General features: G+C 51.2%; 1 protein-coding gene across 2 annotated transcripts; it reads right to left on the reverse strand.

Moving 5' to 3' along the window:
- Nucleotides 1-156: 156 nt before the first annotated feature.
- CCL25 (C-C motif chemokine ligand 25) lies at nt 157-24,992 on the reverse strand. 2 transcript variants are annotated; one of them, XM_061188809.1, is made up of 7 exons: nt 24,858-24,992; nt 24,143-24,280; nt 4,117-4,230; nt 2,394-2,511; nt 2,182-2,318; nt 1,729-1,848; nt 157-333 (listed from the first exon to the last, which is right to left on the reverse strand). In XM_061188809.1, exons 3-7 carry the CDS (start codon nt 4,187-4,189, stop codon nt 299-301), a joined length of 483 nt encoding a protein of 160 aa, XP_061044792.1. In that variant the 5' UTR covers nt 4,190-4,230; nt 24,143-24,280; nt 24,858-24,992; the 3' UTR covers nt 157-298. The 2 variants fall into 2 exon arrangements, with proteins under 2 accessions (XP_061044792.1, XP_061044793.1); XM_061188810.1 differs by lacking the exons at nt 24,143-24,280; nt 24,858-24,992 and adding an exon at nt 4,398-4,426.
- Nucleotides 24,993-25,096: the final 104 nt, after the last annotated feature.

Below are 25,096 nucleotides of genomic sequence, written 5' to 3' on the forward strand. Positions count from 1 at the left end.
TAAGTACTGTACAATTACTGACCCATTCCGTCCTTGTGACTGAGTCCAAGCTCATACCACTCGCCACACGACAGGCCAGTAAATCGAGAGACGAGTTGTTGGGACAAGGAATAGCGACTTTATTCGGAAAGCCAGCAAACCAAGAAGGTGGTGGACTCGTGCCCCAAAGAACCATCTTGCCTGAGTTAGAATTCAGGCTTCTTTTATACAAAAAGGGGAGGGAGTAAAGTCAAACCAATTTCCTTGTTCTGGTCAGCTTCTGGAGGGGATGTGTTCATTTCTTCCTTCCTGCAGACATTCACAGGTGGGCCTGGCCTGGATGTTTCCTGTGAGCTAAACAAAGGTATTTTAGCTTAGTGCTCATTACCTGGGAAGCAGGGTTCCTGGCCCAAGATGGGCCATTATGTATAATTTAAGCTTATATGCAACATCCCTTTAGTGATTAACTTGTAATAGAATATAAAAAGTTCTTCCCTATTACATCATCACTATGACCCCATGGAATCAATATTGTTGTTCTCATCCCCATTTTACAGATAGGAAAACTGAGGCTCAGAGAGGTTAAGTGACTTGGCCAAGGTGACACCAGATTACAGGTAGAAGAACCAGATTCAAAGTTGGGCAGCCATGCCAGTGTCCTGGCTCCATCCTGCCTGGCTCCAGGTTGGACTGGATCTATTGAATTTGATGGCTGAGCTCAGTGGATGGGATACTCACTGTGTTAACATGTAGCTTGTGCGTGTGCTGTATGGCACAAATGGCAGTGTATTTAGTCCCCACAAACTTGTATGAGGCAGGCAGTGTTATCACCTCTGTTTTACAGCGGGGAAACCGAGGCTCAGAAAGTTTATGGCATCTGCTCTGGGTACCCACACAGTGTAGTGGGGCCTGGAAGTTCCTTTGAGTCTGCACCCTGGCCCCAGGCCCCAGTGCTCAGCACCCCAGGCTGAGAGCACAGATCCTGGGGTGGGAGGGGATCACGTGGGTTTCAACACAGGCTGGGGACTCGCACCCCACAATGAAAGGTGACAGAGACAGGAATGACGTCCCACCAATGGTTTATTTAAAAGTTACAGAGAAGCACATCCTGGGAGAGAACTGAAGCTTTGCAAAGACCCAGAGGGACACAGGCAGGTGTGTCCCTACAGGTAGGCAACTATAGTGATGGTTCTTTCCAAGAATCGTTGCCCAGGCAGGTGTGACTCTGGTGCCTGGAGCAGGCATGGGGCTTGAAATAACAGAGCTCCCTTGTTCCAGCTATCTGAGGAGCAGGAGGTAGCAGGGTGACAGGGAGGGAACTGATGCAGCCTCAGGTGCGGGGATTGAGATTTGCCCTGAAGCACAGAGGGGCTGGGGCAGCCGAGGCTGCAGGGTGATAACTGTGGCATACAGAGGTCCAGCCCATCTCATGCTGGCTGATCCTAGAGAAGTGCGGGCTCATGGTCCTGCAGGAGGGACGGAAGGGGGGCTGGAGTGGAGTCAGGGGCCCTGAAGTTTTCGGTCCACACACTTGCCGTTTCATTTCAGCACTTGCCGAAGCCCCCTGGGCCGTAGCAGGGTAATGAACAGTCCTCTAGGACCCTCCCGTGTGAATCTGTGGGGCTGACCACAGAGCCAGCCCTCCGTGGTCCTGGAGGTGAGTCCTCTGACCCAGTCTGGACTGATCAGGAGCCCTCATTCCTCAGCAGTGATGAGGGGAGGAATGGTCACATGCTCAAGAGTCCTGACCTGGATTAGCTGTTGTCAGGAGGGAGGTTTTCCTCTTGCTGCTTCTGGTGGGACCGCTACACTTCGACAATGGTAGCGTGGAGGTTCCAGAGCTCAACTTCCTCACCCCAGAATGAGGGACTGTCAGAGAGAAGGCAAGAGAAATAGATAAGAGCTCCACCAATACCTTTGGAGCACCTGGATCCAGCCCAGCCTGATGCCGCCTGTTGGGTGGTTATTTGAGCCAATGAGTTTCCCATTTGCTTGTATTTTCCATCTCTAGCAATTGCAGGTGTCTTGACTAAAAGAGCTGCACGTTCACTCAGCCTCCCACTCACAAGCCACTGACTCTTCTTGGGGTGCAGGCAGCTGTCAGATGCTGGCCTGCCATCCCCTCCTTTGGGGGTTGAGAAGCTCAGGGGCCTGCAGCAGGGAGGGTGGGCCCCTTAGATGCTGGGCTGGGGTCTCACCCACCTTGAAAGTTTCTCCGGGTGCCGTGGTGGGGCTTTAACTGGGTCTTCCTCCGAGCATCCAGGATCTTCATCCCAATCTGCACCCACCTGGTCCCTGGCTTCCCACACACCATCTTGTTTTTCTGGGGGAAGAAGAATCTGCAGGGATGGGGGTGTAAGCGGGGAGCAAAGTTGCGTGAGAGTCCCCACCCCCTCCCCCATGGTCCCACTCACATCACCGCAGGCAGGTTGCAGCTCCCGCTCACGTCCTGGCGATGGTAACTCTGGGCGTACCGGAGCATGGACTGTCTTGCTGGGCTGTGGTAGGCCAGGCAGCAGTCCTCAAAAGCACCTGCGACCACACAGCCGCCCACAGGCTCGCGTCTCTACGCGTGCGTGCGTGTGCGCCTGCGCATGCGCTCTTCAGGAACGCCCACAGCCTTGGGCACCCGCGAGCCCGCACGCACGCCACAACCGTCCCACGCCCTGTGGAGGCCCGGGGACAGCCCAGACGGTAAGGAGGCCGTTCGGCTCACCTTTGGTCCTTGATAAGGGGACAGGAAGCGGGAGTTGGAGAGGGCCCCGCAGGCCCCCGCTGGGTAGGGCCCAGGACCACGAAATAAATGGCGGACCAAGGCCATTTCCATTCCTGCTCTGGGTCGGAGGGCAAGGAGGGGCTGCAGCGCCCTGAGAAGGGGAGGGGGGCGTGGTTGGAGGAGGAGGAGGTGCTGGTGCCAGAAGGTTCTGGAAGAATGAGCAGGTGGAATGAGCAGAGGATGAATTAATGTGGAGACGGTGCTGGGCCTTCAGGGTCCTCTGGGATCCGTCCCTCTGCCCACCCGTGCCTCCAGGGGCCACATCTCAGTTCTGGGAGGGCCGTGGGGAGGGCTTGGAGGCTCCCTCCATCCCCCACCTTGACCCCGAGAGCAAGGGGCAGTGGAGTCAGATGGACACTGTGTTGCAGTGCCAGGCAGGCAGTTCCCCGGGGCTGGGGGCCCCGCTGGCCCCAGGATCAAAGGGCCCAGGCTGGGCCTGGCGCCTGAAATGGGCCTCTAATAGCAGGACAATGGGAACGAAGCCCAGCCCCCTCCTGGGCAAAGGGTAAGGTCTGCTGGGGGCAGGGCTAGGGCCTCTCAGACCTAATGAGGGGCAGGTGGGTGGGGCCATGGGGCTTCCACCTGGTCAGGGGCCCTGCTTGGCTGGCTGCTGGGGCTCAGCTGCCTCCTCGGGCCCACCGGGATGCAGAACACAGCGGCAGAGCTGGGGGACACTGGGGGCATCCAGAATAACCTTTGGTCACCAATATCCTCAAAAGCCTAAGCTAGGGAGAGGAGGAGAGGAATTCCCCATTGATAACAGTAATGGTTATCAATGTTGCTGCCAGGCACTGGGCCAAGAGTTTTGCAGGAATCAGCCCATCGGATCCTCATGTCCCGTCTCTGCAACAGGAGTTTGGAGCCCCACTTTGCCGATGAGGAAACTGGGGCTCATAAACGCTGAGTAGCAACTCTCAGCCGGACCGCACAGGTAGCCGGAGTAGGGGAAGCTGAGATGGAGACCCATGTTTGTTGGTCTCCCAGGTTCTGATCTCAACCCCTACCCCTGGCTCTGCAGGTTCAGGTCACTGCAGTGTGTCCCTGGGGGTAAGCGGCCCCATTCCGCACAGTCCCTGGGCTGGCTGGAGTCCAGAGGGAGGCCTTGGGTCATGGACTGTGGAGGAGCCACCCAGGGGCTCTGAAAGGAGGGGCTGAGGACCATGCACCCCCCAAGGAGCTGCACAAAAGCTGGGAGTTGTCACATGCCTGCTGGGGGGAGCTGTCCACCGGAGAACGAATTCAGTGGTGATGGGATAGGGGAGGCTTCTGGAGGAGGAGACAGGCACATGCTAGGGGAGGCACAAGAAGGATGGGGAGAGGGGCACTCCAGGGGGGAGGGTAGGTATTGTCTGAGACAGTACCTTGAGCGTGGACAGTGGGAGCCCAGGCACCCACGAAGCAGGCCACCAGGCAGACCAGGAGCCACGGATTCATAGTGCAGGCTGGTCCTCCTCCTCCGGCGCCTTGAGGGTTAACTAGGAAGGGGGGGGGTAGGTGGTTGATGAGGACCCAACATGGGCAGTGGCAGGCATGGGAGCACCCCCATCTCAAGCCAGGGCCCTCTGCAAGGGAGGCAGGTGGCATAGGATGGGGACAAGTGTGCTGGAGGGACCTGCTGCTGGTCTCGGGGGGGAGGACTCACCAAAGCCAGTGGGGTCCCTGGAGCCGGTACCTGCTGGAGTGGACCCAAGCTCTCCTGCCTGCCAGGCCAGCAGGCTTCACCCTTTATAGATGGAGCCCCGCCCTGCCGCTCCCTCCCCACCTCCTCTCCCACTCCACCTCCCGGCTTCTCCCTCCCGCCCTGCCCTCCTCTGTTCTCCCCATTTCTTTCTAGCTCCTCTCTCCAATGTCAGGATGCACCTGTTGGAAGTTGGGTGCGAGGGGGCAAAAGGACCCAAATCAAAGAGCTGGGCAGGAAACAATGACACCTTCAACTAAGTACTCGGACGGGGGGGACGGACAGGGATTTGGCTCCTTCAGTGATGAGAGGTGGACGGATGCAGGTGGACAGACGCAGCCTTGACCTCAACCAGCCCCCTTGAAGGCTCACGTGCCCCCTATCCCAGGCCCCTCAGCCAGCTTTCTCCCTGAAGGGTCCTTTCTCCTCCTTGTCCTGGCCCCTCTCTTGCTGCACCTCTAGGTGGATACTGGCTTCCCAGGGGCAGGACCCAGGCAGCCTAGAGCAGCGGGAAAGCCTCCACCTCTGCTCCCCACTCCCAAGCCGCCTGTTGCCATGGGGCCCTGACTTCACCGCATTTTTCTCTCCTTCCACACAATGGGATGACTTATCGTGTCACAGAAAAGCCCTGTTTTTGAGAACAGGCAAACCCATAGAAATAGAAAGTAAAATCAGTTGTTGCCATGGGCTGGGAGGAGGGGAGAATGGGGGAGGGGGTGAGGGTGAAAGGGAAGGTATGGGTTTCTTTTTGCTCTGAAATTAGATGGTGGTGATGGTCAAGGGACTCTGTGAATATAGTAAACACCACGGAATGGTACACTTTCAATGGGTGATGTCGGCGAAGATAATATTAAGATTAGAAAGGAGTTTGGGGACTTCCCTGGTGGCGCAGTGGTTAAGAGTCCACCTGCCAATGCAGGGGACATGGGTTCAATCCCTGGTCTGGGAAGACCCCACATGCCACGGAGCAACTGAGCCCGTGCACCACAACTACTGCTCTCTAGAGTCCACGAGCCACAACTACTGAAGCCCGCGTGCCTAGAGCCCGTGCTCTGCAGCAAGAGAAGCCACCACAATGAGAAGCCTGTGCACCAAAATGAAGAGTAGCCCCCGCTCGCCGCAACTAGAGAAAGCCCGCGCGGAGCAACGAAGACCCAACAAAAAACAAATTAATTTAAAAAAAAAGAAAAGAATAGAAAGGAGTTTTATTTGAGCCAAACTGAGGACTAGACCAGAAGCCCGCTTCCCAGATTACTCTGAGAAACTGCTCCGGAGAAGCAGGGTTTTCAGGGCAGTTTTATATCTTGTCATAACAAAGAATATTAAACAAGTCAGGGAGACATTTCTTCAAGGTTTCAGAAAAACAGACCAGCATGTACACAGCAAGTCAGTATGACCTTGGCACCTGGAAGGGAGTCTTATCATCAAAGGAGGACCAGCCCTGGCATCCCAGGAAGAGGGGTTTTAATCTTTATTTTTAACATGGACATTCTTTACTTCTGGTCAATGTGCCCTTTAATAATTAAAGCAGACTGCAGTGTATGTTTGATAGGCCACAAACAGGCTATTTTAGTTAGCATCAAATTCAAGTTAACTCATGTATAAGCCAGAATGGCTTCCCTATATCTCAATATGTAAAAATTTCTTTTATCAGTGCAATGTATGGAACATGAATTTTCCCTAATATTACATTGAGAATAATCTCAATAAAACTGTTATTAACGACCACAACAATAAAGCAATGCTCCTGTTTTGGAAGAAAAGCGGGAGCCCCAGGTAACCACGCAGGCAGGAAGCAAAGCAAAACCCATCTGGAAGTAGTTTTCTTTTTCTCCTGAGTTAGCGCGGCCCACCCGCAACAGGGGTGTGGGGATCCGGGTGGTGGGGTGGGGAGCGTCGGGGAAGGGGAGGGGGGTTCTGCAGAGAGCTCGCAGCTGATTGCTTTTAATTTTTTATTGTCCGCATCCTTAGCTATGGACCACCCTGAGTATTTATGACACTCTGTACCGCTTTCTCATCTTTCGCGCTCCACCAGGAGGCCCTGGCAGGGGGTGGGGCACGCCACCCACTCCCTGGGTCTGGCCGGGTGGGTGGGGCTTAGCACAGGGGGCGGGGCCTGATGAAAGGCACTGGGCGCCGGGGCGGGGCTTTCTCTGTGGGGCTTAGGCCAGGCCGGGGCTTACGGGCCCCACCCCGCCCCGCTCCGCCCCGCCCCGCTCCGCCCCGCCCCGCCCCGCTCCGCCCCGCTCCGCCCCGCCCCTCCAGAGCCGCGGAGACTCGGCGGCCAGGCTAGCGGTCCTGTGCCGGTGGCAGTGGCTGCTCCCGGGATGGGTGAGGCTGGGCCAGGACGCGGCTCCGCGTGGCTGAGGGCGTGGGGACGCGGCGTGGCGGGCCGGGGCCAGCCTCCCCGCTGCGGCCCACTGCCCCTGCCTGCCCCGCCAGCGGTCAGCGGCCAAGACGTGGCGTTACGAAACCTTGGCTGAGGACCCCCGTGAGCGAGCCCACCTCCCTGCACCTCACAGTTTGTCCCACCAGCAGACTTAACGGGGAGGAAGGGGTGAGAGGAACAAGCACGCGCGCGGGGCAGACAGGGATTGTGCGCTCTTGGACCCGGCTCAGAACCCAGGTGTCCCGGCAGTGGACGGGATGCTTAGGGACTAAAGGCTCTGGGTTGTAACCCAGAGTTCGGAGGACCGCAGTTGCTTCACGGTCAGGGCTAAATTGGGAGAGGGGAAGCCTCCATTCCTACAGCTGCCGGAGGCATTAAGGGTAAACTGCTTCCAGCAAGGGGACTCTCTTCTCCGCACGTGTGAACCGGGCACAGAGGACAGAAGCTTCCTCCCGGTCACCAGCTCAGAGCATGGGGCCGTTGTGCGTGGCCTCCAGCCTGCAGCTGAGCCAGACGCAGGGGCTGACCACACCCCAAGGACTGCAGGGCAGGCTGCAGTGCCCCCGGGGTGGGGGAGGGGTGGGCAAGGGCACAGCTCAGCTCAGGGTGCCTCTAGTGGGTGCACACAGATGGCTGTACTGCAGAGTTGGGCAGCCAGTGGGCTTGGTGAGGGGAAATTCCAACCACTGCCTTTGGAGTGAGCTCCTCTGGGGCGGACTGAATACCGGCTCCCTCTCATTTCTCTGCTGGAGGAACTTCCCAGGTGCTCAAGGGTTGACCCACTTTTACAGAGAAGGAGACCGAGGGTCAGAGAGGCCAAGTCAGACTTCCCTGGCGGTCCAGTGGTTAAGACTCCACACTTCCAATGCAGGGGTTGTGGGTTCGATCCCTGGTCAGGGAACTAAGATCCCACATGCCGCGCGGCACATCCAAAATGAAAAAACAGAGAGAGGCCAAGTCATTCCCCCTTCTAACTTTTTATTCTTGGCCAGGAAAATCCGACTTTTATTTCTTAAATATTGTGAAGGAAAGGGGGACAGCCCCCTAATGGGGGAAGGCCATTAAGCAGAGCTCATCAGAAAGGATGCTGAGGAAGCACCACCAGCTGATGTAGGGGTCCTCCTGCAGTTGCTTTTGCATCAGACCCCCACCCCCCCACCCCAGTGCTGCCTACCACCCTCCTGAACCTACGGTGCCTTCAGGGCCCAGCTCGGGTGGCCTCTGAGAGAAGCAGCTGGGAACCCACCCCCCAACAACTCCACATAGTCGTGCATCTCATGGGGAGCATACCAGACCCGGGGGGCCCTGTCTGCCAGGCCTGGACTCCTGTTGTACCCAGCTGCCTTTCACTCTGGTCCTGATGCAGAGTGGTTACCAGGCAACTGGAGGAAGGAGGGAAAACTGGTGGGTTTTTTTTAAAGGATGCCTTGCAAGCCTCTGGCCTGACTTTCAGGGACTTGGTTTCTAGACTGGCCCTGTGGGACCCATTTCACTGTGTTCCTGATGTGGATGGCCCTGCTGCCTCCTGAAAGGCCGGCCTTGAGGGGCTTCCCTCCCCAGACTGACCAGCTGCCTCTGGGTTCCAGGGGACCTGGGTGGGGAACTTGGGCTACCAGCACTGGTCGTGGCCTTGGCCTCGGCCCTTGTGCTTCTCCTGCTCCTACTGGACACGTGGGGGCTGAGCCAGCTGGGGCTGGGGCAGGGGCAAGGGTGACATGGGGAGCAAGGGTGGTGAGCCCTGAGGAGAGGGTCCCATAGGGTTGTGAGTCCCTCTTTGAAGCTACTGAGCTCCACTCACAGCCTCCACACAGGTTTTCTGGGCACCTCTTATATACCAGCCACATGCTAAGTCCTGGGGTGACCGCAGTGAGCAAGGAGATGTGTCCCAGGCATGGAAGTTGACGGTGATGTCACTGATCCTCACCAGACACCTGTTTGGGGCCATTTGTTATCTCATTCTTTCAACAGACATGTAGCGCATGCCTGCTGTATGCCAGGCACTGGGCTGGGTACCAGGGTAAGCAGTGCAGAACAGACAGGTAGCAAATAGCGAAGCAAGGTGTGACAGGGAGACGCTGGGGATGGGTTGGGCTCCTCTAAAGAGAGTGACTTGAGGTGACAGCAAACCCTATGGGATTGATATTTATCCCCACTTGACAGGGAAAGAAACAATCAGCTGAGGTCCAGAGAGGTTAAGTTACCTGACCAAGTAAGCAGGGGGTCAGATTCCAAGTCCAGGTCTGACTCCATTCCACATATACTGCTTGGGTGCTATATTAAGTGTGTCTTTTTTTTTTTTTTCAATGATGTATTTTATTTAACCCTATCCAAGATAACATCATTTTAACATATAATCAAATCAAAATGATTTATGAGAAATTTTCCCTTTTAAGTCTTCAAAACATGGCTTACTGTACATTTCCAGTACATTTCAAGCACTAAATAACCACATGTGTCTGGTGTCTATATTATTGGAGAATGCATTTCCAGCCACAGGTTAACAGTCAATTTGAAATTTTACATTGTTTCTTTTTCCTTTTATTTATTTATTTTTCTGTGAAAATTTTTATCAGTAAGGATAATTAACAATACCAAAACGATACAAATCACCTCAAAATATAAATTGGTGAAACAATGGTAATACACACAATGTAACATTATATAGCTATCCAAAAGTTGTCAAAAACTAAGATGGAAAAATGCTCATTAAACATTAACACAGATCATTAACAAATAGGTACAACAGAATCTCATATTTATTTCTTAACGTCTAAATGCATAAAAATATGAAAATGTTTGCAGTAGTTATTACCACTAAGTATTAAGATGAATGCTCCGAAATCTTCTTGGTGTTTTCCTGTATTTTCCCAGTTTTTCCTTACAATAAACATGCATTACTTTTGCAATCAGAAAAAAAGGGAGGGGGAGGTTTGGGAGTAAATTTGACAAATCATTTTTTGCAGTACTGAGTCCCTAGCAAAGTATTCTCCCCCAAGACTGCCACCCTCAAACCTTAGTAACTCAGCTACTAATTCAAATCACTATAGAAGTGGTGCTGTTATGAAGACTGATATTTTTGATGAGTTTTTTTCTACTTCAGCGTTAAATTCTTTAGCAGATGACACATTAGACTTATCTCATTTTAATGAGTTTCTGTTTGAGAATTGTTGAATGCTTGTTAACTCTTTTTAGTTTAATATTTATTATTACTCTTGGGAAAATTTACTATGTTTTTAGGTAATGTTTACACACTGGCCTCGTCATGAACAAAATGTAAGCTACTGAAGGTTTTACCTTTGGTTATGCCCACAAAGCATGTGATCTGTTTCACAAATTCAAATGATGAAGAATTTGTTCTCCTTGTTGGCTTCATTTTGTGTTTGTAGGAGAATGAGGATTTCAAAATGTTAAAAATGAAAAGTAGTTTATAGTTTCTGGCAGTTTGTACAGTTGGGTACATTAAATTTCTACATTTAAAATTTTAGTTACGTTGGTTCAGGAAAAACACTAGTTGATACAAACTTAAGTCATTGTATATGATACATGAACACGTGACTGTTTTGCTAATGGTTCTGTGGTCTTCCATAAGAATCTAAGCCTGTCTCTTCTACCAGTAGAGTGGTGTAGAATGTAAGTTTCCCCTCATACAACTTGTCTCCTCTTTCTCTCTTTACAAAAGATGGCAGGAAACTTGTTACTAGAACTTTATATAATGTTAAGTGATCAAAAAAATGATCTGTAAGAGGAAAAAGTAACCTCTTTTTGTGTTGATGTGCTTAGAGTTTACGTTATAAGTATCATCTTTCTCCCCCAAGACATTTATTTCTGTAACCAAAGTGGGACACCATCTAACAGTTATCTTTTGGGAGAAATAGCCAGTGCATGTAAGGCTTGCATATGTTGGATTCTACTATAAATGAAACATTAATTCATTTAAACCTCAACGTTCCTATGAACAAGGTACTCTTATCACTTTTAACAGATAAGGAAACAGCACAGAACGAGTAAGTTGTAGAGCTGGGATCGAGTAGAGTGGTTACTACAGTGCTTGAACTTAATATATGTTCTACCTCTAGCTTCATTTCCTTTTATTTTTTATTAAGACATTTTTGTTTAAAGCAGTTTAATTTTCCCAGCAAAACTGAAGGGAAGGTGCAGAGATTTACCATATACCCCCTGCTCCCACACATCCATTGCCTTCCCCATTATCGACATGCCGCATCTCATAGGTATGTTTGTTACCATTAATGAACTGACACATCATTATCATCCAAAGCCCATAGTCTGCATTTGGGTTCACTCCTGCTGTTGTATATTCTATGGGTTTGGACAAATGTATAATGACATGTACCCACCATTATTGTGTCATACAGAGTATTTCACTGCTTTAAAAATCCTCTGTGCTCCCAGCATGTGTTTTTTATTCTGATGTTTTGACAGCCGGGGCCTTGCTGATCGTGGAAGTACTACCCCTCCCAGGGCTAGCAGATTCCAAAAGATAGTAAATGACTTCCTAATAAGGGCACCTTTCATATGCAAACCAGACAATCCAGAGCCCATACCCTAACCCCCTCGTCTATCAGGCTCTCACACTCAGGGCCACTATCCTCCAGCCCTGATCACCCCAGGGCCAGGTGCCAGACAACTAGGGACAGTCTCTGTACCCCAGAGCCTGCTGGAATTATTCAAACTAGCCAGTCCTAAGCCTGCTTACCCTGCATCACTGAATCCTTCCCACAGAAATCACAATAAAGCCTCTTGCCCACATTTCCCCCTCGCTCCCTCTGCCTCCTGACTGGCCCTGGTGCTTCCCCGTGTGGCCCTGCATGGCACAGTGTGTGCCCCCTCCTCCTGGGCTCTGTGAGTAACAAAGTGCCTTTTCAGTGGCAATCGTCTCCTGATCTGTTGGCCTCACCATACCTGAATAATTATAAAACCTACAGTTTAAAACAGGTGTCAAGGGGGACTTCCCTGGCGGTCCAGTGGTTAAGACTCTGCGCTTCCAATGCAGGAGGGCGTGGGTTCGATCCCTGATTGGGAACTAAGATCCCACATGCTGTGCGGCACAGCCAAAAACTAAAATAAATAAAAATAAATAAAACAGGTGTCAAGTGATATGCAGAGAGTTGGAGACAGAGGGCAGTAACAGATGCATCACTCCCCACATGGGGCTCACAGCTGGTGGGGGAGATGTTCGTGGGATGCTGCAAGGCTACATGGTCAGCATTCTAGAGGAACATTCACAGGCAGGCTGTAGGGGTTCAGAGGGCACCCTATCAGGTCTCCAGAGGGAATAACTTGAATGGAGACCTGAACACAAGCAGGTGTTAGAGGCCAGATGGAGCAGGACACCAGAGAGACCTGCCAAGTTCAGGATGGCTGGGGACTGGAGGTGTGGGGGTTGGACAGTGGAAGATGAGGTGGGAGGGGACAGGCTATTCAGGGCCTCACGTGCTGAGCTAAGAAGCGCCGCCTTCATCCAGAGGGCGCTGGGGAGCTGCTGAGGGATTTAGCCAGAGGGAGGGTTGTGGTCAGGCCTGTGTCACAGCTCTGCCAAGGTCACGTGGAAGATGCACTGGAGGGGCATCAGCTCAGGCACAAGAAGACTCAACAGTCACCAGGCTGCCTTCCCATGAGGGCTGTGGGGAAGCCTCTTTCCCAACGCTTCTCATGCCCTACCTTAGCAAGAAGTAACTCAGGAAATATTTACCGAGGTCTGCTATGTGCCAGGTTGGGTAGTTAGAGCCGTGACAAGACAGACTGGTGCCTACTGTCGTGGAGAGTTTTCATTTTTGTTTTTCTAACAAAGGGGTTGCAATAGCATGTGAGGAATGCTAACATGATGCAAAACAGGGACCCAGAAGAGAGAAAAAACCCAAATAAAGTCAGCAACAAAAGTGGGGACATAACTACTGAGCTTTAGAAATAAATAAAAAAGGATTATAAGAGAATACTATGAACAACTGTACACCAACAAATTAGATAGCCTCAGTGAAACTAGCAAACTGCTAAAAACTACCAAAACTGACTCAAGAAGAAATAGAAAATCTGAAAAGACCTATAACAAGTAAGAAGATTGAGTCAGTAATCAAAAACCTCCCAAAAAAGAAAAGTCCAGGACCAGATGGCTTCACTGGTTCATTCTACCAAACATTTAAAGAAGAATTAACACCAATCCTTCTCAAACCCTTCCCAGGAAAAAGAGGAGGGAACATTTCCTAACTCATTCATTCTCTGAGGTCAGCATTACCCTAATATGAAAGCCAGACAAAGTCATCACAAGAAAACTACAGACCAATAACCCTAATGAACATAGATGCAAAAATCCTCAACAAAATACTAGCAAACCAAATCCAGAAGAATATTAAAAGGATTATACACTTGACTAAGTAGATTTATCACAGGAATGCAAGGGTGGTTCAATAAATGAAAATCCATCAATTAATACACCACATTAATAAAATGAAGGAAAAATGACCCTCTCAATTGTTGTAGAAAAAGCATTTGACAAAATCTAACACCTTTTTATGATAAAAGAAAAAAATTCAACAAACTAGGAATAGAAGGAGAGTCAATGCAATCCCTATGAGAATATCAATGACCATTTTGGTTTTTCACAAAAATGGAAAAGCGGATCCTAAAATTCATATGGAATTGCAGGGGACCCTCAATAGCCAAGAAAATGGAAGCCTAGAACCACCAGTGCTACTGACCTGTGGGTCTGGATACTTTTGTGTTATGTTTTGTGTTGTGCTGTCAAGGGCCGTCCTGTGCATTATAGGATATTGAACAGCATCCCTGGCCACCACCCACTAGATGCCGCTAAGCATTGCTTCCTGGTTGTGACAACCCAAAATGCCCCTAAACAAAAGTCCCTGTCTCCCCCGCCCCCTGCTCTAGTGAGAAATCGGGGGACCCAAGTTTCACTTCTGTCTCACGTGCCGTGTTGCTGAGTGCGTATGTGTGTTTTAAGTGCCACGCTGTTTGGCCCTGATCCCTCAGCTGTTAATAGTGAATACTGCAACCACAACTGTAAATCTCCCTGCTGCATGTCAAGTCCTGTGCTGATGAATTCTATGTCCACTGCCAGGTCCTGTACTGATGAATTTTATGTACAACCCATTTTGTGTCCGTCATCTCTGTGACAAGAGCATTTTCCCAAGGTTCTGTCCCTGGTCGTTTTTTGGGAGGGCTGAGGCTGCACAAACCCTGCTTTGGTATTTTAGCTGTTGATGAAAGAGTTTGAGATGCCTCGTAGACTATATGTCTGTTTGGCTGTGAACTTCTGCCAACTCAAGACGTATGGCTATAAAAATGAGATGTTTTCTCCTAGGGAGGAGGGGAAAAGAATTGGTCCAGGACATGTTGGAGAATGTGGGAAGCCTTTCAAAGTCAACTACGTGAAGCAAGGATTAGGGCTTTTTGGTCTTTACGTGCATAACTTTTTTTTTTTTTTTTAATTTGGGCAGAAAAAGTGATCATTTTGTCTGTTTCTCCATCTCAGTGTTCTAAGCCTGAGAAGGTGTGGTCCACCCAAGCCCTGACTCCTGGTATTCTCTTACAGTCACGGAGGGCCGAAGTCCTAAAATCAAGGTGTCGGCAGGGCTGGTTCCTTCTGGAGGCTCTAGGGGAGAATGGGCTTCCTTGCCTTTTCCATTTTCCAGCAGCCGCCTGCAAGCCTTGGCTCCTGGCCGCTTCCTCCATCTTCAAAGCCAGCAGTATAGCATCTTCAAATCTCTCTCTGACCTCTGCTTCTTTTATCACATCTCCTTCTCAGACCCAGACCCTCCTGCCTCCCTGTCATAAGGACCACCATGATTGACGCTGGGGCCGCTGGATAATCCAGGATCATCTCCCATCTCCAGGCGTGATTAACTTAATCACACCTGCAAAGTCCCTTTTGCTGTGTAAGGTCACATATTCCCAGGTTCTGGGGGTCAGGACGCAGACATCTTGCAGGAAGGGCATTATTTGGCCTACCACAGCACCCATGGGGGTCAACCTCCTAAGGGGGGCGGGGAACACTCCTGGGGGCAAGTGATGTGTAGACTCAGTTCTGGAAGATGGCAGGTAGGGAGGGGGATGGGGGCAGAGAGTTCCAGGTAGAGGGAACAGGGCACATAAAACAGCAGGCTCCCTGAATACCTGACCTGGATGTGACCTGAGGGCCCTTAACATCAGCACAGGAACCTGGTCGAGGGAACAGCTGCCCAAGTCTGGAGAGATATTTGGTTGTCACAGTTGGGGTGGGGAGGTGGGGGGCCAGAGACGCTGCTACACATCCTGCAATGCACGGGGTTCTGTCTCCACCAGGAAGAATCCTCTGGCCCTAACATCAGCGGGAAGCCCTACTGCGGCCACTTTCTGGCCCTGTCTCTCAGAACCCAGAGGGGCTTCTCCCCTTCTCTCCGCATGGAGGGTTTCTGCTCAGCAACCTGTGGCCTGTCTACCCCTACCCCACCTTTCTGGGGAAAAGCTGTTTCTACTTCCTCCTGACCCTTGGCCCGCCCCAGAACGGAAGCCTGTGTGTGGGCTGAAGGCTCCTACCTCTGGAATGTGAGGCCCTGGGAGGGAGACAGAGCTGAGGAGTAGTGCTTTCTCCCTGCCCCCCCGCTCCGCATCCCCCCCCCAGGCCTGACCGACTCTGACCTCCGGGTCTCTGCAGCACCGGGAAGGGAAGGGACTCAGACGGTATGCTAAGGACACTGCATCCGTCATTGGACGGGGAACAATCTAGTTCACCCAAGGGACACTAGACAGCAGGTGACAGGGCTCGTGACAGGAGGAGGGGTGAGTTGGGGTGGGGGTTCCCCCCTCCAGCTCCTTGTTGCCGCCACCCTACAGGGCTCAGGTCGGTGACGTCCCTCAAATACGGGCCCCTTGAGTCCGACGGGTCTTCCTTGGGTCTGAGCAGGAGTGGGTGCCCATCTCACCCGCTGAGGAGGGGAGCCCTGATGGGGTGGAGGGGACAGAGCGGGGTGGGCTCTGCCGCAACATGGTGAAACCGGGCTGGTGTCTTACTGCCGTTGGCCCTTGAGGGCAAGTTGGCTTCTGGTTCATTAGGTCAGCAGACCTTTGACACCTACTGGGTGCCAGGCTCCATGCTGGCCGCTGGGGGTGATAAGGCCAGCAGTTCCCTCAAAGAGCCCGCAGAGGCTGGGGAGGGCAGGGCTCTCACTCTGCTGACCGCTTAACCGAGAGCCAAACCCTGTGACGGCGCCCCATCTCCCAAGGTGGCGTGGGAGCAGAGTGACTGCATTTCTGGGGGAAGGGACGAGGGGGTGGGAAGAAGGGGCGGGGTGGGAGGAAGGAGGGCTGCGGTGATCTGAGTAGAGAAAGCCCCGGCTAGAGAAAGCCCCTGCGCAACTGCGCAGTGGCCCTGGGAAAAGGGGGAGGCGAGCATGTATTCAGTGGGATTTCCCTGGGGTGAGCCCAGGAAAACCCCTGCTCCTGGAGGGGAGGGCTTGTCTGGGGTGACGGCCCACCTCTCCCACCACCACTGGCTCCTGCCCCTGCTGTGGCCAGCCTCTGGGCATTTCCATGTGGCCCCTGGCTGTGTCAGAGCCCCTGAGGTATGGCTCTCCGTCTACCCACTGGAGCCCCAGGGCTGCTCCATCCACCAGAGAATGCGGTACCCAAACCCCAGAATCCCCTTGACCTATGGAAGACTGGGCGGTGCCTGTGTGTGACGAGGGCCACCTGAGCTCCCCCGCCCACACCCAGTGGGCTGTGGCAGAATTACATGCTCCCCCAGTGTTATGAGCTGGATTGTGTGCCCCTGCCCCAAATTCATATGTTGAAGCCTTAGCCCCCAGGACGTCAGAATATGACTGTCTTTGCATTTAGGGTCTTTAAAGAGGTCTTGGAGTTAAAAATGAGGACAGGGTGGGCCCTAATCCAATATGACTGGTGTCCTTATAAAATGGGGAAATTAGGACACAGACAGACGCACAGAGGGAAGACCATGTGAGGACACGGGGAGAAGACGGCCATCTGCAAGCCAAGGAGAAAGGCTTCAGAATGAAACCAACCTTGACCCTGGACTTCTCGCCTCCAGAACTGTGAGGAAATGTGTTTCTGTTGCTTAAGCCCCCAGCCTGTGCTTTCTTTTGGCAGCCCTAGTGAACTCACACACCCAGGATGCACCTGAGTAAGGCGGCAGCCCATTGGGTGCCTAGGGATGTGTGTGGGGGAACGAAGATGAAGATGGACCCTCTCTCCATGGCCTCGGTTTCCTCCTTCTCCCGTGTGAACCTGAAGCCATCACTTTAACTGCACCACTGAGGATGCCCGCTTCCCTCCACCCTCGAGCATCTTAAGCCGCTGGACCCTGGCTGGGTGGAGGAGTGGAAATAACACCCCACAGACGCTACCACGAACCCACGACCCTCCACCCCAGCTGGGTTCTCCTTCCCCAGAGTGGTCCATGAAAACCATCCCCCCAGCCCCTCCCCTCTCCCCAGCTCCCACGCCCACCCCCGAGTTATCTGCGTCCTGCTCAGTCCTTCCTCCTGCCCATCCAACAGTACCCAACTCACAGGCTTATGGTGAGGGTTAAACTGCGCCCCCACAGTGCTCAGCCCACGCCTGAGAGGCACTCTTACTCCACGTGGTCGCGGGGCTCCTGCCCATCATTTCTAGAGGATGCGCAATTCCCCAAGCCAGCTGCGTCGCTGGGCGTCTAGATCACTGCCAACCTTTTACTCACTGAAAGGAGTTCCCCGGTAGCCTAGTGGTTAGGACTCTGGGCTTTCACTGCCGTGGCCTGGGTTCAATCCCTACTCATTAAAGGCTGTAAGAATAGCCCTTCCACTGGGGGCTCAGGACACTTTTCAGTGGTGTAGCCAAAGGGTGAGACTATGACCCCTGTAAGATGCTGGGTAAGTATCTTCCAAAGGTTTTGGAATTTTCTGATTTATCACGGCCACCACCCTGAGGAAAGCCAGTGTCTGGGGGTCCCGGCAGCCCTGGAATGATCTTCTTAACCAGCCCGCACCTGAGGGCCACTCTGAGGTTTGTTGACTCTCTCTCCCCCCGTGAAATGTCTGTTTCTGATCTTTGCTCCTTGGGTTCTTATCAATTTGCGTGAGCTTTTAATAGCTGATAACACACCTGGCTTTTCCTTTGGCGCAACTTGCTCTTAACTATGCACGATCAGAGGTTAGCACGCGTGGAGCACTCCGAGACATGCCATCGGCTGTGCTTTTGGACCTTTCGTCTGAGGAGCTGGGTGGTTTGAGGGTTTCCTGCTACATGGAATGTGGGAGTTGCCAGGGTGGGGCAGAGGCCCGTAATGGGAACACCCACCCCTGGTTGCACTTGCCCCGTCACATCGGGACAGGTGGGAGGCACCCTGGCAAATCCACGGGCCCCTGGCCTGCTTCCCGTGGGAGGCTGGACGAGGAACAGGGCTGAAGAATGGTCACAGCCAGTTGAGCCAACGACTGAGAGGCACGCAGCCTCCATCTCATTTACAACGAAAAGCTTTGGGAAAACAGCCTGGCAGTTCCTCAAAAAGTTAAAGTTATTTTGTCATCCAGCCACTCCACTCCTAGGTATCCACCCAAGAGAAATGAAAACATATGTTCATACAAACACTTGTCCAGAAACGTTCACAGCAGCATGATTCACTAAAGCCAAAAGGTGGAAACAGCCCAGAAAACGTCCATTGATGGATGAATGGATCAACAAAATGTGGTCCATCCACACAGTGGAATACTACACAGTCCTAAAAATGAATGAGGTACTAAATCACACTACAGCACAGATGAACTTTGAAGACATGATGCTCAGGGAAAGAAGCCAGGCACAATAGGCCACATATTGTATGATTCCATTTACATGAAGTGATCAGAACAGGCAAATCCATGGAATCAGAAAGTAGATTAATGGTTGCCAGGGGCTAGGGGAAGGGCTGCTAATGGGCATGGGGTTCCTTCTTGGAGTGATGAAAATGTGCTGGAATGAGATAGTGTGAATATACTAGAAACCACTGAATTTCTGCTTAATTTTTTTTTTTTTTTTTTTTTAGGAAGCACTGCAAAAAGCCCAGCAGAGACATGTAAAACATTTAGAGACAGAGCAAGAAGGAGAACCTGTATGGCATGAAAAAGAACAGTTGGATTTTTTTTAAAAACCCAGAAATCTTAAAAATGGAAAAAAAAAAAAAAAGTGACACAGCGGTTACTACCTGGTCACTGGCAGAAATGAGGAGGGTGACGTGATGGTGGAAGTGAAAGTGATCATCGTCAATAACACAGTGACCCTCAGAATCAAAGCTGTTGGGCCTGTTCTAACCTTTGACCCAGTGGGAGATAAAATGCCACTGCTGTTCTTGCCGGAAGGTCACCCGAGTGGAAGGGGCATGGGTCAGATCCAGAAAGGTAATTCTGGAAACCAACACTCGCCACGCTCACTCAGGCCAGTGACCCATGTGATCTCATGCTGGGGCATTTGGGGACCTCGCTTCTCAGATGAGTTGGGGAGCCCTTCCTGCTCTCCCGGGCACCAAGCATAGAATTTCCTTTATGGGCCTGCGCCACAACGGTTGTCCTAGGCATCATCTGCTCTGCTTGGGGCCTGCTCTACGTGTGTCCCTGGTGCCCCCTGTTTTTTTTACCAATAAGCACACGGAGGCTCGGGGAGGTTATCAGCACAGCAGTTCCTGGACGAAAGCCCTGTGTTTCTGTGCCCGCTCCAGGGCCAGGCTCTTCGGATGAGAAATGTGTACAAGTAGGAAGCACGGGAGACCCACACCCGGAAGGAGCCAGCGCCCGTGGCTACCCACTCTTCCAACACTGAAGTAATCAGGGCCGTGAGCGCCAAAGGGTTGCCCACCCAAAAATAAACTCAACCGTCCAGGGAAAAGTCAATACAGCTTTCTGGTTTTCTAAATAACTCACCTATTCAGCACTTGCGATGGAATCAGGTTGAAGTCGGGCCCCAAAGAGCTCAAGTGCCGGAAGGTTCTTTGGGCTCGACCAGGCTGCCCGGCTTCTGTCCTCAGGATGGGTGCTCTGCTTCGATGCCTCGGCTCTGTTTGGGGGCTGACCAGCGAACGGCACCCCTGACATTTAAACCTATTGCTTTTGGCCGTGCTGCGCAGCCTGCGGGATCTCAGCTCCCCCACCAGGGATTGAAACTGTGCCCCCTGCAGTAGAAGCGCTGAGTCCTAACCACTGGACCGCCAGGAAGTTCCCTAAACCCATTTCTTATGTCCCCAAGATACCTCCCCACACACATTCGGAGCCCTGTAAGTGGTCCAGATGTCATGGCTTCCCCATCGCTGTGCCTAATGACTCGGGCCACCACCTTCTCCACACGTGACTGTCACTAAGTCCCAGAGATCCCACCTCTAAGACATCTGGAATCCTCCTCCTCTCCATATCCCGCCCCACGCCTGCTTTGACAGCTCTCCCGAGGGGTTTTCTTGACAGCCTTCCTCTTTTGAAGAGTGCACACCCCGCTTGCCTCTGGGTCCCTTCCTTCTAACAAATAAGCAAAGAATCATGTTAAGTGTCTCATTTAAAATTCTCTTTGGCTGAAAGACAAATTCTTTTAGGTGCCCACTGCCTGTGGCAGGAATATCAGGGTCCTGTGGCTGCTACAGTAAATGACCACACCCTTGGTGGCTTAAAACAAGACACATTTATTATCTTACAGTCCTGGAGGTCAGAAGTCCAAAGTTAGTCTTACCGGGCTAAAATCAAGGTACTGGCGGGTCTACGGTCCTTCTGGAGGTGCTAGGAGAGAATCTGTTTCCCTGCCTTTTCTGGCCTCTAGAGGCTGTCTGCACTCCTTGGCTCATGGCCACTTCCTCCATCTTCAAAGACGTCAATGGCATCACTGCTTATAGTACTGTTGCATCTCCTTTTCTGCCCCTCCTGCCTCCCTCTGATAAGGACCCTTGTGATGACACTGGTCTCATACAGATAATCCAGGGTCACCTGCCCATCTCCAGATCCTTAATCCCATCTGCAAAGTCCCTCTTGCCAGGTCAGGGAACATCTTCACAGGTCCAGGAGACCAGGACATGGACCGCTTGTGGGGCGGTTATTCTGCCCACCACAGCAAGACCAACCTACTTTTTCTGAAAAGGGCCCCAGGGTAAATATTTTAGGCTTTGTGGGCCATCTGATCTCTGTTGCCAAGATTGGCTACACAATTTATAGAGCCTGGTGCAAGATGGAAACATGGGGCTCCTCATTCATAGATTAAGAATTTCAGAACAGTGACAGTAGAAGTGCAGGGCCCTGTGTCACTGCATCGTTTACGTGGCCAGAAAGCGGGCCCTGCCTGAGCAAGTCCACCTCTGCTCCTGTGGCCTGAAAGCAGCCACCAGCAACACGTGGACGACAGGTGCAGCCGTGTTACCATCAAACTTGATGGATGCTGAAACTGCACTTCATGTAATTTTCCCGTGTCACAAAATGCTATTCTTCTTTTGGTTTTTTCCAGCCATTTAAAAATGTAGGGACTTCCCGGGTGGCACAGTGATTAAGAATCTGCCTGCCAATGCAGGGGACACGGGTTTGATCCCTGGTCAGGGAAGATCCCACATGCCGCAGAGCAACTAAGCCCGTGCGCCACAACTACTGAGCCTGTGGTCTAGAGCCTGCGAGCCACAACTACTGAGCCCTCATGCCACAACTACTGAAGCCCACACGCCTAGAGCCCGTGCTCTGCAACAAGAGAAGCCACCACAACGAGAAACACGCCCACCACAACAAAGAGTAGCCCCTGCTCTCCGCATCTAGAGAAAGCCTGGGTGCGGCAACAAAGACCCAATGCAGCCAAAAATAAACAAATTTATTAAAAAAATAATAATTAAAAAATGTAAAAATCGTTTGTAGCTCACAGGCTGCACAAAAAAAAAGGCGTGGGTGGAATCGGGCTGTAGTCTGCCGGCTCCTGGTCTGATGGATAAAATCCCACCTTCCATGCCTGACTCTCTAGGGCCCTTTGCAGCTGGAGACAGACACCTCTCCAGTCCCATTTCACCGTCCTCCTTCCTCATAACCTGCATTTGGCGTGTCCCACCGCTCCCTGCTCCCGAACCACGCTCGGGAACAAAAGCTGTGCCTCTGCTCTGGCTGGTCCCTCTATCTGGAAGCCCCACTTCCCACATCCTCTGGCTGGTAGACCCTTGCTCCTGCTGTCCTCTGGCCCAGACGCTGCCCTCATGAGAGGTGGTGCTCTGTGCCTGGCCCTCGTCACACTAACTGGGTTTATGTGTCTACGTGTCCTCTTCTCCCTTGCAGCAGTGATGTCCTCAAGAGCAGGAACCCAAGCTGAGTCATCTTTCTGTCTCCTGATCTCACGGACCCTCAGAGCATGTGCTTAGAGAGATGACAAGAATAACCTGGGGACTTCCTTGGAAGTCCGGTGATTAGGACTCGGCACTCAGTGCTTTTACTGCCAAGGGCTGGAATTCGTTCCCTGGTTGGGGAACTAGGATCCCACAAGCTGCGCAGCGCGGCAAAAGAAAAAAAAAAAAAAAAAAAAAAGATTGGATAAACTAATAAATGGGGGGAAGAAGAGCTAAGTCTTTCATGCAGAAGAATTCCATATAACTTAAGTAGATATCCACCCTTGAGGAGGGGAACAGACATCTCCACTCTCCGTGTGGGCTGCACGTAGTGACTACCTTCCAAAGGAAAGGGGGGAAAAGTGACTTTATAGTGGAGAAGCCTGACAAATACTAACTCTGCCAGGTGATGAAAGCCAATATCAACATGCATAAATAAAGTTGATAGTATGTATCCTTGATATGATGTAAGAAGGATGGCACTTTACCTCTTTGGTCTTCCTCCCCCAAACCCATCATCCCAGGATTACCATGAGAAAAATACCAGACAAATGCCAATAGAGGGACATCCTACCAAATATTTGACCAGCCCTTCTCAGAACCATCAAGACCATCAAAAACAAGGAAAGTTGGAGAACCTGCCAAAGCCAAGAGGAGCTTAAAGAGACAGGACAACTAAGAGAACAGATTTTGGGACTTCCCTGGTGGTCCAGCAGTTAAGACTCCGCACTCCCAATGCAGGCGGTCCGGGTTCGATCCCTGGTCAGGGAACTAGATCCCGCATGCTGCAAGCTGCAACGAAGATCCCGCGTGCCGCAACTCAGACCCAGTGCAGCCAGAAAAATAAATATTTTTTTTTTTAAAAAAGGGATTTTTTTTTTTTTTTGGCCGCACCATGCGGTATGTGGGGTTTTAGTTCCCCGACCAGGGATCAAACCCATGCCCCCTGCAGTGGAAGCCCGGATTCTTAACCACTGGACCTCCAGGGAAGTCCCAAGAATAGATCTTAAAAAGTTCTCATCACAAGGGAAAAAAAAATTGTAACTATGTGTGGTGATGGAGGTTAATCATTAACCAAACTTATTGTGATCATTTTGCAATATATACATGTATCAAATCATTATGTTGTATACATAAAACTAATGCAATGTTGTATGTCAATTATATCTCTTTTTAGAGAGAGAAGACAACTAAATGTAATGTGGTATCCTAGATGAGATTCTGGAAGAGAAAAAGGACATTAGGTAAAAACAAAGGAAATCTAAACAAACATGAACTGTGGCTGACAATAATGTATCAATATTGGTTCATTAAGTGTAACAAATGTATCATACTAATGAAAGATGTTACAAATAGGGGAAACTGGGTATGGGGAAAATGGCAACCCTGTATCTTCTATGCAATATTTCTGCAAATCTGAAATTCTTCTAAGAAATAAAGTCTATTAATGATAGCAAGGATAAAGCACAGATGAATGAAAGACTACATTATTCATCATGGTGACAGTGACTATAGCTCCCCTCTCACAGAGCTATTGTAAGGACTCCACAGAACCCACATAAAGCATTTAGCACACAGTACAAGCTCAACTCAGAGCACTGGACTCGTCAACATTCTACTAAATCTATGCCATCCACTCTGGGAGCCACGAGCTCTAGGTGACCAAATTTAAATTAAGTAAAAGTTAAGTACATTAAAAACTCAGTTCTTCAGTGCCACCAGCCACATGTCAAGGGCCCAAAAGCCACATGGAGCTAGTGGCTATTAAATTAGGCAGTGCTGATAAAACAAAACAAAAAAACAAACAAAAAAACATGCCCATCATCACAGAGAGTTCTAGTGGACAAACACTGCACAAAACAATAAATGGCATGATTATTGGTTCAGTGTTCTTGACTCCTTGGGGTCCTTCTGCAAATCCTATCTTCTCAACCTTCCTGACAGCTCTCCTTCAAAGTGCAACCTCCATGCCCCCCACCCTTGCCCTATGTCCAATTTACTTTTCAGTCTTACCACTTTTCACCACTTGGTGTGAAATCCACTTGATTTCTTTCCTGCCTCCCCATCTAGCTCTGCATGGTCCGATGCGGTAGCCGCTATCAGTTGTGACTGTTGAGCCCTTGAAACGTAGCCAGTCTAACTTCAGATGGGCTGTGAGTGTAAAATACATACCAGACTTCAAAGGCATGAAAAGAAAAGAGAATGTAAAAAGATCTCATACCTTTTTATATTGGTTACACGCTGAAATAACATTTTGGACATAAATTGGGTTAAATAAAACACATGATTAAAATTAACGTCACCTGTTTCTCTCTTTTTTTTTTTCTTTAGTATGGCTACGAGAAATTTTAAATTATGCACGTGGGTAACATTTGTGGTTCGCTTACATTTGTCATGACAGCGCCAGTCTAGAATGTCAGCCAAATAGAGGCAGGTATTTTTGTCTGTTCACTGTCCATACAGTGACTAGCACATAGTAGGCGCTCAATTAAATTTTAATGAATGGATGTTAGGCAGAGCCTCTGGAAACCCGCTAGCTCTAATAATCAACACTGATGGAACACTGATCATGTCCCAGGCCCCACCTCCTCACTACACCTGATAAGGAAACTGAGGCCTGGCGAGGTGACGTCAGCCCATGCCCAACGACACGTAGTGCAGAAACGTCGGGGCCGGGATTCGAACCCGGGTTCTGTCCCCACAGCCCTGGCGCGCTTACCATTCCTACCTCGCAGAGTGGTGACGGCGGCCGCGGCGGCGGCGGGACAGACAGGCGCGAGACCCACAGCATGCCCTCGACAAGGGGCATGGCTCTTCGGCCACCGCCTTCCATCGGCCTCCGTGGGCCAGGCCCCAGCCTGCCCCCTCCGCGGCCATCGATGGCCACCCGCGTCTCTGCCTGCAGCCGAGCCCTTCGCAGGCGGCGCCAGACGGAAGTCCCGCCCCCGCCGCGCGCCCCGGGTCGCC

Source organism: Eubalaena glacialis, chromosome 4 (assembly GCF_028564815.1).
Source record: "Eubalaena glacialis isolate mEubGla1 chromosome 4, mEubGla1.1.hap2.+ XY, whole genome shotgun sequence".
Taxonomy (NCBI): Eukaryota; Metazoa; Chordata; class Mammalia; order Artiodactyla; family Balaenidae; genus Eubalaena; species Eubalaena glacialis.

Coding starts and splice junctions, on each gene's coding strand:
- CCL25 (XM_061188809.1), bottom strand. CDS start 4,189: ATGAATCCGTGGCTCCTGGTCTGCCTGGTGGCCTGCTTCGTGGGTGCC. Junction 2,512..4,116: donor TCCCACTGTCCACGCTCAAG/GTACTGTCTCAG, acceptor GTGTGGTCGCAG/GTGCTTTTGAGGACTGCTGC. Junction 1,849..2,181: donor CACCCGGAGAAACTTTCAAG/GTGGGTGAGACC, acceptor TCTCTCTGACAG/TCCCTCATTCTGGGGTGAGG.